A 17,716-nucleotide genomic window follows, 5' to 3' on the forward strand; every position below is an offset into this window, starting at 1 on the left:
GTCGCGGCTATCTAATCCGAGTGCCGGTCGAAGTCTCGGCCCGTTCCTCATTGGTTCAATCGACGGTTCAATTAATCGAACCACAAAATTAATAATTTTTGAAGACATAAAAATAATTGTACGTTATATTTAAATTGAGTGATTTCAATTTTATTATTAGAAAAGTTTAAATACTCGAGAGAAAATCCTTAATATATTTGATAATAAATAAAACACAGAGTCGGTGAAGGAGAGACTGCCTTCAATGCAAAGAACTCAGAAAAGCTGAGCATGCAGTAGAAAGCCTGCCTGCGGTGACTCGACCGGAAACAAAAGTGATGATTCCTTCAAAGGCATACAGAACCCATGTCGAGTTTCTAAGCTCACCTAATCCTTTTAGCAACCCTTCATATCATATGGGATTGGTTGATTTGTGAGTAAGGTTGGCAAAGTAGTCCTAACTTTTATTCCTTTTATAAAGTGCTTTTTTCCCCTAAATATGTACCCTCCCAAAGTTTGAAAATGGTAATATAATTGACTTGATTAACATATAACAACTTTAAATGCTTAAATGTTTTAGATATTTTTCCCCGAGAAATAATTAATATTAATTATTTATATATAATATAATATCAAACTTATCGATTTTATTTGATTCAAATCACTAATTAATTTTCCCCACACTTTACGTAGTGACGATTCCTCCGACTTCCTAATATTTTTCTACTAAATTTTCTCATAATATTTAAATATTAAATTAATTTTAATATTAAATATTAAATTTAATAAATTACTATTTTCGTATATATATATATATATATATAGGTGATCAGCTGCTTGGCATTTGAGTGCAAAAAGCACATCACACGTGATAAGCATTAGCTGATTCAGAGCATATTCCAGATACGAACACGTTGCATGGCCGAGCCCACTTCTCACGAATATTTTAGCGTCCCTTTATTAAAGCTTGCAGACTTCCACCTCTTCGAACTTTGCTTTAATCAACATCTTTCCACCGTCCACAACGATCAAATCGAGCTCGCATTGTCGTTCTGATTCAGCCGCATTGATCCTAATTTGGTCCGACCAATCCACGACACAACAGACCTCAAAGTAGAACTGACACGTAGCAGAAGAAATCTTACAATAGCACGTTTAACAGAGTTTCCCGTTCATTAATAGTATCTCAGTTACAGATACACAGATCGAGAAGAAGGGACTTGAGATATGCTCTCATGTCCATCACTACTACACTTAAGTAGGTAGGCACGGTAAGCTCGAAGCTCCAGCTCTCAAGCACCGCTCTCGATGCTCATGGGCTGCGCCTCTTGCTTTGGCAGTCCCACAGTGTTTGCTTTCTGCAATTAGAGATGTGTTCAATTGATCAATCACTTTGCACATGCAACAAAGGAGGGTTTAGTGTGAGAGAGAGGAACGCAGATCACTCACATTTGCTTCCATTTGTTCCAGTTTACTCAGCTTGGCAAAAATGTTGCTGTAGAATTTGGCGTCTTTCTTGTTGTACTCTTTCACCTTCTCCTTCAGGATTTTGTACTCCATCTTCACGTCTCTGAGTACCAGGAACCAGAAATGTTGTTGATTACATGAGCTACAACCTGTCGCTCATCGAACAAGTGAGACAGACATACCTGTTGTCAGGGTCTATTTCAAGTGCTTTCTTGATGTCCTGCTCTGCCAAATCCAGATCACAGAGATGCATGTAGGCCTGGGCCCTCCTGTACAAAGCCTTCACGTTTGTGCTGTCAATATCCAGCACCTGAATTTTATCCATTCATTGACACAAGAACAGCTCATTCTTGGTGTCAGGCTGCCAAAATGAGGAGAACTCAACACAGTTACAAAACTATTTCCTACCTTTGTGCAAAGCTTCTCTGCTTGTTTGTAGTCCTTCAGCTTGAGTTTGCAGGCAGCATTGTTGAGGTTGCAGGTCACTTTTAGCACCTTGGATTGTTTCTTCTCCTCATCACTGAATGAGCTGTCATACTCTATGTATTTAGCAGCCTGTGCCACAGTCAGAAATTTTCAGTATGTTCATCATATGCATAGCTAATCAGTAATGCTTAGTAATTTTTACAGCATTTCACATAACAATTTGATGCTAACAGGTGATTTACCTTTTCATATCTCTTGGAGGCCCTGGCATGCTTGCCTAGTTTGAATAATGCATTGCCTTCTTCTTTCTTCTTCCCAGCTGCTTCAATTTTCTCTGCAGTATTCAGGTCCCATGATTCTTTTTCCTGAAGGTACAAGAGAGAAGCTCTATTAGTTTTGGATGACAAGTCCAATAAGAAACTGTAGAAGGTGAGGAAGCCAAGGAACACCAACCAACCTTTACAAAGGATACAAGCTCGATCTCATAGTGAACAGTCGAATTTGGAGGAACCACAGCAAGATCCTGCTTTGACTCCACACGGTTGAACGCATGCTCAGGTGGAATTGTGACATAGGCAATTTCTCCTTTCTTCATTGACATCACGGCTTGATCTAATCCTTCAATTACTTGCTCTGTTTACCACAGCCATCACCTGATTTGTTAGCATCCTCCGACAGCTATACACAAACATTCTTCTTCGACTATCGGAACAAAATGCATTACCTTCATCCGTCTTGAACTCGAATGGCTCATCACCATCATGTCCCTTCTTCACAAAGACAGTTCCATCATCCAGTTTTCCGATCAATTTAACTGTTAATATCAAAATTGAAGCTTTGAGTTAAGACAACCGGGAAATCTTCTAGCACAACCAGCATAACATGTGACAGAAAAATCTCACCTTTGACGACGGCACCATCATTTGGGCGTTCATAGCCTTCTCCCTCTTTGAGAATCTTCTTGACGATCTTCTTATCATTACCAATTTCTGTCACGGTTTTCCAAGACACCAGTTCTAGATCGATATGAAGAGTTGCATTTGGAGGAACGGCACCTTCATCACCAGAAGCTTGCCTCCCGTCTTCACCAAAGGCATCTGCAACCAGAAGTGACACCATCGTTACAATGTGGCCTCATCAATGCAGGTATAGGGTAAAAGATTCTCTTTGTCTTCTTAGGTTCAATACTCACATTGTGGCATTACTGTGAGTAGAACCTTTTCACCCTTCTTCATAGTCTTCACAGCTTTTGACAGTGCAGGGCAGAAATATCCTGGTCCAAGAAACACCTATATGTGAGATCAAACTCAGCAACGAAGTAGAAAATCGAGATTAAGAGAAGAACGTATACTGACCATCTCTCACAGTGAACTCTACTCCTTCGGATTTGGAGACCACGGTTCCATCTTCAAGCCTTGCCTCATACCTCACTGCATGAATATAGAGAATTATAATTAGAAGATCCTGTAGGAAGTATGACAACAACAACAACAACAAGCAGCCTGCAAGAAAGCAAGTATACCTAGAACTTCATCTCGGTCCTTCGGATTGTCCCATTTGTCTCCATCAGTCAATAGTTTCTTGAAGATACCTCCATCTTTGCATATGTCTTTCACACTGGTCCAGGAGAGCAGCTCAACGTCGAACTGAAGAGTTGCATTGGGAGGAATAGTGGGAGGGGAGCCAGAGGCACCATAAGCCAGCTCCGGTGGAATGGTGAAGATGGCGGTCTCTCCCTTTTTCATTGTCTTAATACCTTCATCCCATCCCTTGATCACTTGGCCTGAAATAAGGAAGAGAGTAGTAAGATCACCATTCATTGATCGTTCTGCTTGCACAGATCAAGCAAGAGAAAGCAGTTGTTGTGCATATCTTGTCCTACATCATTTATCTTCACGAAATCACAGAGGATGTAGCATCAACTTAGAAATTAAGCGGAGCAATTCAATTATTGCCATCAATGTTATTATGTAGTGAGCATTAATTACAATAACAGGTAACTTCTAAAGTATACCCACTCAAATCCGCCATAAATCTCAGAAAAAGAGGATAAGAATTCATCACCTTGGCCAAGATTGAACCTGAAAGGAGTCCCGCGATCACGGCTGGAATCGAACTTAGACCCGTCGAGCAAAGTTCCCGTGTAATGCACTGCGCCAAAAGCTCAAACTTTAGCACGAAAAACACTAAACTGCAACCACCGAAAGGCCGCAAAGATGGGGTCTTTCTTTACCTTCGACCTCGTCGCCAGCCTCGGGGTGGTCCCATCCCTCCCCGTCCTTGACGAGCTTCTTCCTAAGCCCCTGCTTCCCGATCTCCTTCTCCTCTCCGACCTTGAGAGTCGGGCTGTCGTCATCGAGATCCATGGGGTCCTCATCCATCGTCTCCTCGCCCACCGGGAGGTCGAAGTCCTCATCCATCTCTACGGCTCAAGAAGACACCAAACACTGTTGTACAGAGAGAAAGAAAGGAAATGCTGCAAAGCCGAGATGCCCACAACGTGTTCGAGATCGAGGCTGCGAGCGCAACGCGATGGGAGAAGTGGAGGGAGGAGGGGTTTAAATAGGGCGGGCAATCGGGTTCTGGAGAGTTCCCGGGGAAGAAGATAATTAAAGCAAGGATGCTTCTAGAGAGGCTCCGGCCTTCTTCCAAGCGCTTTGATTGACATGTGGCATCGTTCTAGACAATTCTCTTCTTACTCTTACTAATTAGAATTATTATGACTCATATGCATCTTAATCCTATTTTCTAATGTTTGGCACATAGAGACATAAAGAGAAGAAAAATAATTATTATTTGCTTTTAGCTTGAACAAAATGAAATTATTTGAGATAACCTATGATTACTATATATATATATATATATATATATATATATATATGGGGCCCACTTTGGGGTTAGTTGTTGGGTTAGGGATTGGATCGGGCCATGCTTGACTTGAGGTTGGATTCGATTGGGCGGGTTCTTGGGCTAATAACGGGCTTTTGGGCCTAAAATGTTGATTGGGCCGCACCATGATTCCCCATGAATGTGGTTTTCTTGATGATGGCTTAATCCACAGCCACATATAATAATTTCATGTATTGTTGTCCTAATGAAGGGGATGTGCATTTTTATTATCAGAGTACTATTAAATACTGGCTGAAGGAAAAAGAAAGGGAAGATATAACATTTGAACTTACCATAATAAATATTTTTAGTTGGCTGACCATTAATCCTATGATAAATGCTTTAACAAGATGAGACAAAAGTAGCTCTTGATTAGCAAAAATAATAAAAAAGAAGTAAAAGGAAATGTTGATCCACTTAAAACACTTGATGTGGTTGTGGTCATTAATTTACAGAATCCAATTTCTCATGCCTTGAGGGTTTTCTAGATAGAATTTAAACATAGGATAATTGAGTACAGTAATTTTCATGTTTTTGAGGCAACAAAATAAAATCACTATTGTGCTTTACAGCACAACTATTGGGAAATTCACATTGTTCATCCTATTATTAAAGTTCAGAGAATCCACCAAGATAGCAATAATAGATCAGTCTCATGTTTGATTTGTCACCCAAATGGGTATATATAAAACAATACAAACATTTGGGAATTTCTATAGAGTCATTTGTGATGTCCCTATCTATAAGATATCAAATTTGTTCCATATATGCTGGTCATTAGTGAATTTATAGGATTATCTTTGATAAAACAGATTCTTTTAGGTGGTGATTACAAACTGTTCTTTTTTTGCATCTATTATGTGGAATTTGATATTTAATGATTAGTTTAGTCCAGGCATAACCCTGAGAAAAAAAATAATTGCTTGATGGAGGACAATTATCCAAATTGCAAATAGATAATATTGTCCTATACATCTTGATAGATGAGATAGAAAGCTACCTGTTGACATTTATTCACTTCCTTTCTCAAGTATCTAACTGTTGTTATTAATATTTTATTTAATGAAAAACTATATGTAGTACTTTTATATCATAGTTCAGTAATTTGGAATATTTGTGCATAAATCTGCAAAATGAAGCAAAAGTCTAAAATATCTGCAATTTGTGTGTAAAAGCTCATCCATAAGGCATCAGTTAGAAGTTTTTTAGTCTTAAAAAATCATTTTGTTGGCTTTAATTTAACTTTGAATTAACTGCTATTAATTGATTGATTCCAAAAAGAATAACTAAATCACTAATCAACTAAGTACTAATAAGTAAAATTTTGGTGTACTAATTAGAAGGAAAGGTAGCTTTGGATTCCTTGCTAAGCACTCAAAAGTTGAAGTTATGTCAGTGTCATTGATTCTTTATTTCAATGCCTTAGATTCCCCCACAAGACAATACAAGAAACCTTTAGGTTTGAAAGCCACAAGTCAATATATCCTACTAAAAGTACAGATTTATAATCTGACTGTATGCTTGCAATGATGTTGATGTTGAGGGAATGAATCCTTCCCAATGCACAGATCAAATGCTCTTTTGGCATATTGAATTATGAGAATCCATTGTGTAGATTTCTGTAGCAGCATTTCCATTATGGACTTAGAATTGACCTATTTTTTGTTTTCTGCAGAGTCTCTTCCAGAATTGTCTTTCCCAACCTTTTTTTTCTCTCTTGATCATTTGTTGCATTTTTGGTTTTCTGGTATCCTGCATAAATTATAAGAACATCAAAACTAGGAAAATTTTACATCATTTTTTAATTCATCAGTTGCTCATATAAATCATATTCCAAACAGAAGCTACATAATATCACCAGCTTTTGTCAATCCCAATTCTTCCTGACCATTAGAGGTTTGTCATTGTTGCAGACACTGAACAACTTGCCTTTTCCAATGTGGATTTCTGCATTATATTACCAACTTTGATCTTCATTGGATTCCCAAACATTTCATGATGGCAACAAGTCAGTCATGATTAGATGGCACCAGGTAAAAGGAAATCTGCACACATATTCTTGAGTGCTAGAGATTGCATTATGTGGTGATGCTTCCACTTAGTGTGCACTGCAAGGGCAGTGAGTGCTCTCTGCCAAGTTTGTGACAATCATGTCAACTGAACAGACCAATCATCAGTTCCATCTGCTAATGTACTGTTTACTCTATCAGATGCAGGAATAATACTGTACCAATGATCAACTTGCTTTGGGTAGTGTCTCCAACCATGCCTTCTCACTGATGAGTCAAAGCTTAGTTCCCTGCTTTTTGGCACCTTCTAAAAATTCTATGGTTCTTTGTCCAAAAAGCTACTCCCAGTGCACCAGCTTTACTCAGGTTTGAATTCTGAACCATAGAAAGCTAAATAGCTGATGTCTTGTCCAACAATGTTGGACACACTATAAGTGTGGTGGATATCAAGAAATGTTACAACAGTGAAGTCCATAAAGAGCTGACAGAGAACACAAGGCAACCAATCTGCTACACTTGGTTTGTAATCTGACCTATACAACAAAATGATAATTGGCAACAGCTAATGTGTCTTCAGATGTTCCAAATTGAGTTTGTCATGAATTAATACCTAATAGTTTAATAGAAGTTCTTTTTTTTTCAAACTTAAGTCAAAAGATTGGATCAATCGATTTGATTATCAATAGTTAAGGTATTTACTAGTCAAACTAGATGAGGCCTTCAACCTTTATCAAAGAAGTAGTCTAATATGTTACTATCAGACTGATGTTTTAGATATAAAATTTATCGAATAAGACTTTAAATTTCAACTTTTGCTAAATGAGTATTATTTTATTTATTTACCAATGTTTTAAGTATACGATTTATTAGGTAAAATTTTGAATCCTCTTTTGATGAGTAAGTCTAATACACCATCATCAAGCAAATATTTTAGGTACAAAATTTACTAATAAAATTTTAAATATCAACCTTTAATAAGTGAGCTCGGTGTATCGTACGCCAATGGTATGGACGTAAACTTTGTTTTATAAAACTACGAATCCTCAATCTTTGATAAGTAAGTTTGATACATCGTCATTAGGCCAATGTTTTAGATGCATCCACCTATGCTTCACTCACTACAACAATCAAGGCGTGAACATAGGAATTTGGAAGCAAACTTTTTTGTTTGATCTAGCCATCATGATTGTGTTCATGTTTTCAACTGAACTAGTTGGATGATTGAAAGAGGATCTAAAGCACTTCACTCATGCTCTTTCACACATCAGAATAGAATCCATGGAAAAATTGGTCACAGTTCAGCATTCAGTGGGATCAGCCCTAGATTTTCCATCATATGTCTGCATCTTGCTTGGATGCAGACCATTCATCAACTTGGTACTCCACTCTCCATCTCTGCTATGGCATTCTGCACCTTTTCAGAGAAGCAGTGTTCTTCCCACAACCTGTTGTGACTGTAGGCAATATTAGCTATAGCTGATGTTTCCATAGAGAACAGATCATTAGTTGCCAGTAATTCAAGGTTGACAGAAGCATATATGTCTTACATCAATTGAAACATGATGTCTTTATTTCACAAAATCTTGACTATGAGCCAAACAATATACTGCTAGCAATCAAATCTATGCAGATCAAAGAGGTTCATGTTGAATACCAGGAATAGCAAGTAATTGTTCTAGTTAATTAGCATGATCATTTTCATAGTGTGATATTATTACTAGCTTACAAGTAATAGGTAGCCATCCTACTTGGTTAATGACACGAAATTTATACAATCACCATGCTGACATTTATGTATGCAGCTCATGGAAATTAATTCTTTTCTAACATGCTGCTGCATTTTCCCAGTTTTGTTATAGATGCAAAGTTATAATTGGATTTCTTTTGCTGTAAAATTAAAAATGAGAGACAGGAGTGAAGGATTTTACAAGCAAATGCTCAGCTAATGGATCACAAGGTAGAACTATGCATAGGTGTTCAATAAAACATGAGACATATAGCTGATAAGGTCATCTAAAGCCTGCTAAGTGAAGGAAGTGCATATGACTTGGGACTATCTAAACTCCTTTATCAACATGCTTAGTCTGTAAGGAAACATTAGAACAACCTTCTGGTGATCTCTTAGTAGGACATCCATCAGATTGTCCTACTAATCAAGTGACAAGTGTCTTGTGACTTCAAAATCTGTGACTCTTTTGGATTAGTGCAACAGGGATGGCAGAAGGCATAAAGAAAGAACAGAGGGGACATGGATTGTGTTGTTTGCTCCCAGTGTGCTTGATGCCATCCATCCCTTGGTTTGGATATCTCATAAAGAAGAAAAGCAACCCTTGTTCTTTAAACATTGAGGGAGGCATGCAACCTAGCAGTAACCTCCTCTCCTCTCCTCTCCTCTCCTTCCAACCCAGAAAAGTCTTGCTTTTAAGGCTATGGTTATGTAGTTTTAATGCTACTGATGACATTTCTATAGTGTTATTGTGATGGTTGGATTCCATTTCAAAGCTCAGAGGATAAAAGAAAGAAAAGATAGGATAGAAAATTGATTGGCACAGATCTCTAAGCCAACAAAACATGGAAAAGAAAGAAAAGCAAGATGATATGCCATTATTAAAGACTAAGGATGGTGACATTTGGGTGTTGTTGGTGGATTCAGTGTCATCTTCATGTGTGTGCTTGGTAGGAAGATAGTTTTATATGGTCGTGTACTGTACATTATGCATATAGCTTGAAATCTATACTGATGCATGTATGCCAAGGAGGTAAACTCGACTGTGGAATATGTAGATGAATTCTCAGGTTGGAATCAAACCTATGTGAATCTGTTGTCTGTCCCAGCAAACTCATTAAAAGATCAAGCACTATCAAAGGCAAGGGTGGGTGACAGCTTGTCCAGAGAAAGAATATGGATTTGGTGCCCAACCCATCATCCATGAAGTTTTGCTTTGTACTTGCTGCAACTTGATGAACATGTGGTTGTTATCTACCAAATTGGCTTTGATCCAATTTGTTCATCTAAGGTCTTGTGATGTGAGTTTGTTCAATGCATTTGCTGCCTATGATACCACATTTAGACTTAGAATTGGAGTACAATATCTATGTAAAGAAGAAGATAGAAGAGAGTAAAAGGCCAAAAAGGAGACACTGAGACTGTTCACTGCATATAAAATTAAGAAGACAGCATTTTTATTTTCTTGCAGAGAGTGAGGTCAAAACAAGGGATTAACCTTTTAATATTTCCAGTCGGCTGATATAAACATAAAGAAATCGGTGCCTCGGGAATCGGTGAGATATTAAAATGTTAACTAGAAAATGTTTGATATATTTTTTATCTTGATGATTGAAGTAGTAATATATTGAGGTGTCAACTCAGAAGAAAAATGAAGGCTAAAACAGTGTGCTAATGAGTTTGTTCACACATGGTTGCTAATAAAACAAGAGATGGAAGGAAGAACATTGTAGACATCTATCTCCTCTACTAATGTGAGGCTAAAATGATGAACTGTTTGGGTGGAAGGGAAACTTGGTTGGAAGTATGTGTTTGGTTTCTGAGTAGATTTCATGGCTAGCAGTCACCTACAAGTTTGGCAATCACATACTCAGAAGAAAAACAAGACAAGAATAAACTTGAAATTATCTTTATGTGTTTGGTGATTTTTCTGAATGAGATTTTGGAGGTAATCAATTCCAATTGTGCAGTTTGCAGTCATAGAAAACAAAGAAAAACTTGTCTTTGCAGGCAGAATGCATCTTTCCTTCAATTTCTATCTGGTCCTAACCTTGTTCTACCTTTACAGGTAGAAAGTATATAGAACTGGATACTTACCATGAGGACCTTAGATATCAAACAATATTTGAGAATAACTAATGGTTAAATCATCAAAATAGAGTTTATATTTCAATAGATTATGCATTTCAACATTTTAAATTTGTAGGTAACTTCTTTGGCAACCAGTTGGAAGCTGAGGAAAATATTTTTGTCAGAGCTGCAGTCTCCCTGCTGTGGTCAAACTATCAGGTAATCAGATCAATCATGAATTGGATCTTTGTTGAAGACAACAACTTTTCCTCTTTATAATACAACCTAAGAATGGGAGTATCAAAAACACAACTTGCAGAAGAGAAGAAAAGGCACCACCACCACAATTCACTCTAATCATTAAGCCACCATGATTCTTTCTGCCTCTGATTCAGATTTGAGAACTCAGAAACTCAGCAGAAAGAAGCCCAGAAAAGCCTCCATCCTTTCTTCCTCTCTCTCTCTCTCTCTCTCTCTCTCTCTCCCCAAATATTTCTTTAATGAATGTCCCATCTGTGGCAAGTGTACAGAAACCTTGGCTTCTTTATCAGCCTCTAGAACTCACAAACACATGAACCTAAACATTTCAATCATTGAAGGCCATGTTATCCTACCCAATGGTGAGGCAATTCCAACATAGACTTACTGAGTCATTCAGGCATCACAGAGCATCTTAAAAGCTTGAATTCAAGTGAATAAATAAGCTCTTGCATATATTATTAAGAGTGCTGATAAGGTGAAGAGGAGAGAGGAGTGGTGGTTAGATCTTGACTTCATGTGGTGTCCATTCATTCATGTCATATTTCTCTCATACTGTCTGCAATGAACAGTTGCTCCTTTCAGCAGACCAGAAGCAGGCATGCTATAAATAATTGCTTCTTAAGCCAGTCATTTGCTTGGTGCCTCCTAACCTAAAAGAATTATGTATATATGTTAATCACTGTTTTATATGACTGACAACATGTTAAACTATTCCCCCTCCTCGCTTAACCGCGTAATTGTTTTGGTCTTAGTTGCCATTATAGAGTTGTTGATTCTTCTGCTGCAGATGAGTTGTAAAAAATACAGCCTGAGACAGGGTTTCATACTGTACTTTTCTGCTCTTATGCATGCCAACTATCTTATGAATTGAACATTGAACTAACTCACAGATTTAGTGTGCAAACATAAAGTAGAGCCATTGTTCAGCATCCAAGTAATAAAATTCAAAAGTCTTATTTGTTTCTTCTGAGGATTGGTTTGTGTGGCTGAAAAGACTACATTTCATTATTCCTTGTGCATGGAAGATTTAGACCAACATAAAGTCATGCTTTTTGGTGTTGATTTCATGAACTAAAAGAGACCAAGAGATGGCATGCTGCAGCTATGTAGGAAAGTGATGGTGTTTATCCATTCTGTAGTGATGGCAGCTATGTAGCAACAACACACTCTTTTATTGCCATGGATGAGAAGGCACAACAGCTTTAACTAGTCCTGCAATTTGTAGGTGAGTCAAAGATCTCAATGTGGATTGAAGAACACTTTCAGAAGAGTTGGAGGGATGCTGCCTCTCTCACCAAATTGCCACCTAACTAATCAATTCATTGCAAGAATTCTGTAATGTCAAAGTAGATGCTACAACTTGCAAATGAATCAGTATAATATTTTGTCCCAAAAACCATATTTTTTTCTTAGAAAAAATTAAATAGAAAAGAAACACTCTTCTAAAGTACATTTAGCAATTTCTATCCCAAAGGAAAGAAGTTGCTCTTCATAACCAAGGAAATTTTCCCCTAAATAAAGATTTGATCTTTTCAAATAAATAATTTACAGTTAGAAGCAAAGCCAAATGATTTGGAACAAGGATGTGTTTTAGATGTTGTGATTTAAGGTGTAATAATATTATGGACAGTAAAAGAAAAAGCATAGAGTTATCCAAGATATAGATGTCCAATTAACAAATCCAAAATCATAATTGAAGCTTACATAACAAACAAGAATGCTCCAAAGTAAACATTTGATTGCTCTAATGATGGATATGACCTACCTAAAAATACAATCCTACAAAGAAAAATACTACAATTATTAGAAGCCTACTCTTGGATGTAGTAGAGAGGTGCACAGCCCAGCATGGACTTGTTGTACCAAAATCCACAGGATCATAGCAATTATGTCAACCAGGTTTTGACTTTTACTTCCAAATTTGATATGAGCAAAGCTCACACTTGAACAGTTTGACAATTTTATTTATAATCTTTTTTGAAGGATGAAAAGTTCAATAAATCTGACATGGCCTAGAAAATACAAAATAAATTAGGACCGAAAATTTTGACCGGTCAACAAAACAAAATACCTGTTGATTCGAGCTAACCCATTTTTAAGTTTAAAGAGATTTAATATTTGATGCTATCAATTCGCGTATCGTTTATTGTCATATAATATTTCTTTAAAAAAAAAAGGAATCATACTTAATTAACCTTTGATGCTTCGAAATCACTCTTGACTTTTTACCCTCTCAATCCAATGATTGCTTGAGGAAATTTCACCTTGGTTTTGATTAACAATGGTTTGGGGTGGCAAATAGGAGGGGATGCCTGATTTATTTTAATCCACTGGAGTCCAATCAAATCAAATTGTGTTTCCTTTTGCCTCCACCAGCATGTGATTGTGCACATCAATCCAAAGGCACTGGCAGTATAATATGATTGAGGACACTGATTCCAAGGATTAAACAACAAGAAGTTGGTGAATGAATGCCTCAAGCTTTTCCAGGTAGCAGACAATTTCCAATAATTCTTTTTCCTTTTTCATCAACATATCTTGCATCTTCCTGTAACCCCCACTCTGGCAAGCATTAACAAAACCAATGGAAGCTTGGTTTGCTCCAAATCAAACGAAGCATCTTCCCAACCCCTGGCATGGCTCTCTGCTTGATCTCTCAAGCAGGAGCTGGTTGTGGACACAGAAGGCTCATCTTTCCCAGAAAGCAGTAACTCTCTGTGCTGGTTTCAGCACTGCTCACTCTACTGCTTCACACTGTGGGTTCAGAACTCTTGAACAGAGCAACTCTGAGTTGTGGTGGGTCTTCAGAATCACAATTGGCAATGTAGAGAACTCCATAAAAGTCACTGTTATAATCACAACAATTCCCACAAAAAGTGTCATGTACATAAAACACATTTGTTCTGCCAAAAGATATTGCAGCTATGCACAGCTACATGTTCGATGGAATAACAAGAGAACGATTAGCTAGCTGTTCATAAAGTTCATCATGTCCACAGAGAAGAGGAACAGCTTCTCCAATGTCAGAAATAAGATCCAGGAATTGTGGATCCTATTAGTTTGAACATTAGTAAATGAGGGAACTCAAACAGGTTAGGAAGGCCATTGTCCGAGATTTCTCACACTCAACCGGACAGCATTTCCAACTCTTGTAGCTTGCAAGCACTCCAAGAGCAGCAGCAGAATAGGATGGAAGATGACTTGGGAGTTCTCTTCCTCAAAAGTAATGTCTCCAAACTTGGGACATTTATCGATCTTTCTTGTGATTTGGAACTTGTTTCCCTCTTCCTCAAAGTAATGTCTCTTTCCCTTGTCATACAAAAAGAGAAATAACTAGAGAGAGACTCCGAGCTTACAGATAATTAAGAACTTCATTGTTAATCTCCCTCTCTCTCTCTCTCTCTCTCTCTCTCTCTCTCTCTCCACCCAATACTGAGATGATTCCCATAAAACGTTTTACTGGCAGAGGGGCACACACGGCTCCTCCGCTGGCGTCCAACGCCCGGCATCACCGTCACCGCCCATTGCGGTGATTCTACCTTCCTTGCTTCATCTATCTATATATACCCAAAGGTCAACAACTCTACCTTTCTCCTTCTCTTCTGTTCTCTTCCCTTGCTGCCTCTGACATTGCTCGTTTGTTCTTCCACGCTCTGTCGCTCTTTTCTTCCGAATCCTCCTGCATAAATCCCACCTTCACCCACTTTTCCCGCGTCTCGCTTCAGTTTCGCTGCTCGAGAATGGAAAAGGAGCGATTTTTTGGCGTCAATTGGCAGTCCATGGACGCTGGGATGCCGCCGGAGATGAACTCCCGCGCGGTCGCCGCCGACCAGTTACCGAATTCCTTCCTCAACCTCGGGTGGGAGCAGCCGATGCACCACGACGCCCACTTCGAGTCGGCACTGAGCTCCCTCGTCTCGTCGCCTTCGTCCAACACTCCGGCCGGCAACGACAGCGTCATCATCGGCGAGCTCATCGGTCGGCTCGGCAGCATCTGCAACTCCGGGGAGGTGTCCCCGCCGTCGCGATACCAAAGCACCAACACCTCGTGTTACAGTACACCGCTGAATTCCCCCCCAAAGCTCAACCTTTCCGGCATGGATCACCAGCAGCAGGGCAGGGGAGGCGTACCGGTGACCGGGAATCAAATGGCGGCCGGGAAATTCTCGCCGTTTGCCGCCGACCCAGGATTCGCAGAGAGAGCCGCGAGGTTCTCTTGCTTTGGGGCGAGGGGTTACGCGGGGCTCGGCGGCCAGTTCGGGCTTCCGGAGGCTGGAAAGCTGTCGAGGGTCTCAAGCAGCCAGTCTCTGAAGGCGGTGCAGATGGGAGCTTCGGACAATGGCAAGGAGGTGCCAGTGTCGGAGCCAGAGAGACCGGCGATGGAGACGAGGTCCAAGTTTGGTGGCGAAGCGGAGTTCGGCAACAGCCAGGAGGCGTCGTCGGTGTCGGACAGGACGACGGCGGTTGGTGCAGAGAACAACGCGAGGAAGCGGAAAGCAGCTTCCAAAGGCAAAGCAAAGGGGGCACCTTTATCTTCCTCCAACATGAATCCTCCCAAGGTAGTGTCTCAGAATCCACTATTACACTGAGTTTGGCAGCCAATTTAGTACTTAAAAGCGAAAGAATTCTCCAACTGCAGCCGAGCGACGGGGAAAATTCTGATGCAAAGAGATGCAAACCAGCTGAAACCGATGGAGCTGACAAGGATGCGGCCGTCAAGCCAAAGACGGAGGAGAACGGCGATGTCGGTCGGAAACAGGGCGAAGAGGGCAATGCCAAGCCACCGGAGCCGCCAAAGGACTACATCCATGTCAGGGCAAGAAGAGGGCAAGCCACCGACAGCCACAGCCTGGCGGAGCGGGTACCGAAAGAACTCTTCTCTTATAGTGATCCTCTGCTCTTAGCTTCCTGTTTTCATGACTGTGTCTTCTTCCTTGATCTACCAGGTCAGAAGAGAAAAGATCAGTGAGAGGATGAAGCTTCTGCAGGATCTTGTGCCAGGTTGCAATAAGGTAGATTTTGATGCTTTGTTTGTTTGGTAAATCATGATCAGTTCTTGCTCCAAAATTGAAGTTTTGATGCCTCCAAATAGGTAACCGGCAAAGCACTTATGCTCGATGAGATCATCAACTATGTGCAGTCATTGCAGCGGCAAGTCGAGGTAAGAACCATAAAAGACAGTCACAGTCACTTGTTACCTCCCTTACGAAACTGGTTCGTCATCTCAGCTTATGCAATCTGGTTTCAGTTCTTGTCGATGAAGCTGGCCGCCTTGAATCCCCAGCTAGATTTCAACATGGAGGCTCTCCTCCCAAAAGATGTAAGCTTGTGCATTCTCTTCAGTCATTCATCCCTCGAATTTGAGTTTTGACTGACCTTATATTGCCTTTGTCATTTAGATGCATCAAGCGCTTGGACAATTGCCGCAGCAAGTCTATCCATTAGACATGGCAAGCACAGCCTTCTCATATGCTCAGCAGCCTCAGGGGACTCCTCTCCAGAGCATTGTCACGAATAGTCTCGATGTGCAAGGATCCTTGAATCCATTAGAGTCCTCCCTACGACGGCCCCCCACCATGCAACTACCTCGTCTCGATGGATTCACAGATGCCACCTCTCAGGTAATGATGTTGCCATCGAATGTAGCCATGAACCGGATGTGCTAAAAGAATTAGTTTATGATCAAAGCAATGTTGGTCTGTTTCAGCTTGGAAATCTCTGGGAGGATGACCTCCAGTATGTTGTTCAGATGGGCTTGGGGCAGAGCCAGGGGACTGCATTCTCCTCCCAAAGTATGCCTGTGGAGTGAATCAAAAGACTACGTTCACTCACAAGATTTTAAGAAAATTTTTGTGATGTGTACAATAGATGCAGGCAAAAATGACGAGTTACGTAAAGATCGAATTATGCTTGTTTGATTTCATAGTAAACTAGAAGCCTTTTGTATATAATTACTGAGACACTGGTGTCGAACAACACCTAGAGCTCTGAACTAACAGCATTAGGTCCGAGTGCAGAATTCTGTGACAATTTCTTCTTGCCTCAGGTATGAGTTTGTAACAGGGTGAGACTGAGAGCAAGAGCAAGGATGCAGAAATGATTCAGTATGGCAATGCTATTTTGTATTATCATTATGATAAAACTATCAGTTACCGATTAATGAAATTGTTGGTTTTCTGAAACTTTTACCTTCCTTCCGGTGCTTCTCATGATCTCTGTGGACAAAGTTGAATCATTTTAAGAGAACTGCTTCAGTTTGAGTTCGAAAAATGGATGAATTAACAGTTGTTAGGGGATACTACTGGTTTCTGTCAATGTGAACAGTTTAGTATTACCTGTTTGAACTGGAAGAAGATCATAGATCAAATGGAATTTGGAACTTACTCCTCTTGCTTGTTTCCTTGGGCCACCTATGCATCCTAGCAACCAAATTGCTTGTCCATCAGCATCCGTGTAAGCTGTCCTCCATTGCTGCAAAAGTAGATGGACCATTTGATGTTGTGTTCCTGTTACCAGTGGAACATCATCAGATTGGCTAGGTTGGCACATTTGAAGTTGACAAGGATCAATGAATTGTCATAAAATTGAATCATTATGGCTCTACAGTTCACAGAAGAGAGAAACAACTTAGCTGGAAGCCATGGTGGTTTAAATTTCTTGCAGCAGCAATTTTGAAGTGTCTGCTCTATCAAAGCCTGCCTTCATCATTATTTCTTTTTCTTGTCTTGTTGGTTGTGAACATCCATCCGTTTCTTGTGAAGGTGTGTGTGATGGTAACCTCTTAAACGAAGACCAAGTTTTAGCCACTCTGGTCTGAAATACTGAATAAGTATAAAGATATTGGAAGGTCATATGTCTTTAAACCTTGCTGACCTCTGATTTGGACAAG

General features: G+C 39.7%; 2 protein-coding genes across 3 annotated transcripts; one reads left to right on the forward strand and one right to left on the reverse strand.

Moving 5' to 3' along the window:
- Positions 1-1,126: 1,126 nt before the first annotated feature.
- Positions 1,127-4,417, reverse strand: LOC135676946 (70 kDa peptidyl-prolyl isomerase-like). The gene is made up of 13 exons (XM_065188690.1): positions 4,106-4,417; positions 3,937-4,023; positions 3,395-3,655; positions 3,228-3,302; positions 3,065-3,145; positions 2,775-2,969; positions 2,597-2,686; positions 2,330-2,505; positions 2,115-2,237; positions 1,855-2,001; positions 1,629-1,756; positions 1,429-1,549; positions 1,127-1,337 (listed from the first exon to the last, which is right to left on the reverse strand). Exons 1-13 carry the CDS (start codon positions 4,290-4,292, stop codon positions 1,272-1,274), a joined length of 1,737 nt encoding a protein of 578 aa, XP_065044762.1. The 5' UTR covers positions 4,293-4,417; the 3' UTR covers positions 1,127-1,271.
- Positions 4,418-14,145: 9,728 nt separating this feature from the next.
- On the forward strand, positions 14,146-17,020 carry LOC103989264 (transcription factor bHLH62). Of its 2 annotated transcripts, XM_065188691.1 has the most exons (8): positions 14,146-14,400; positions 14,553-15,386; positions 15,467-15,688; positions 15,774-15,839; positions 15,920-15,988; positions 16,076-16,147; positions 16,227-16,448; positions 16,535-17,020. In XM_065188691.1, the coding sequence occupies exons 2-8, from the start codon at positions 14,568-14,570 to the stop codon at positions 16,634-16,636; spliced, it is 1,572 nt and encodes a 523-aa protein (XP_065044763.1). In that variant the 5' UTR covers positions 14,146-14,400; positions 14,553-14,567; the 3' UTR covers positions 16,637-17,020. The 2 variants fall into 2 exon arrangements, with proteins under 2 accessions (XP_065044763.1, XP_009406341.2); XM_009408066.3 differs by lacking the exon at positions 14,146-14,400 and having other exon boundaries at positions 14,410-15,386.
- Positions 17,021-17,716: the final 696 nt, after the last annotated feature.

The sequence above is a fragment of the Musa acuminata genome, chromosome BXJ1-6, assembly GCF_036884655.1.
Source record: "Musa acuminata AAA Group cultivar baxijiao chromosome BXJ1-6, Cavendish_Baxijiao_AAA, whole genome shotgun sequence".
Classification (NCBI taxonomy): Eukaryota; Viridiplantae; Streptophyta; class Magnoliopsida; order Zingiberales; family Musaceae; genus Musa; species Musa acuminata.

Bases quoted from the DNA above. Each gene is read 5' to 3' on its own strand.
- LOC103989264 (XM_065188691.1), top strand. From the start codon at position 14,568: ATGGAAAAGGAGCGATTTTTTGGCGTCAATTGGCAGTCCATGGACGCT. The intron at 15,689-15,773 runs GTACCGAAAGAA...TTGATCTACCAG, and splicing joins GCCACAGCCTGGCGGAGCGG to GTCAGAAGAGAAAAGATCAG. The intron at 15,989-16,075 runs GTAAGAACCATA...ATCTGGTTTCAG, and splicing joins CATTGCAGCGGCAAGTCGAG to TTCTTGTCGATGAAGCTGGC.
- LOC135676946 (XM_065188690.1), bottom strand. From the start codon at position 4,292: ATGGATGAGGACTTCGACCTCCCGGTGGGCGAGGAGACGATGGATGAG. The intron at 2,970-3,064 runs GTGAGTATTGAA...TTCTGGTTGCAG, and splicing joins ACTCACAGTAATGCCACAAT to ATGCCTTTGGTGAAGACGGG. The intron at 1,550-1,628 runs GTATGTCTGTCT...CCTGGTACTCAG, and splicing joins GAAATAGACCCTGACAACAG to AGACGTGAAGATGGAGTACA.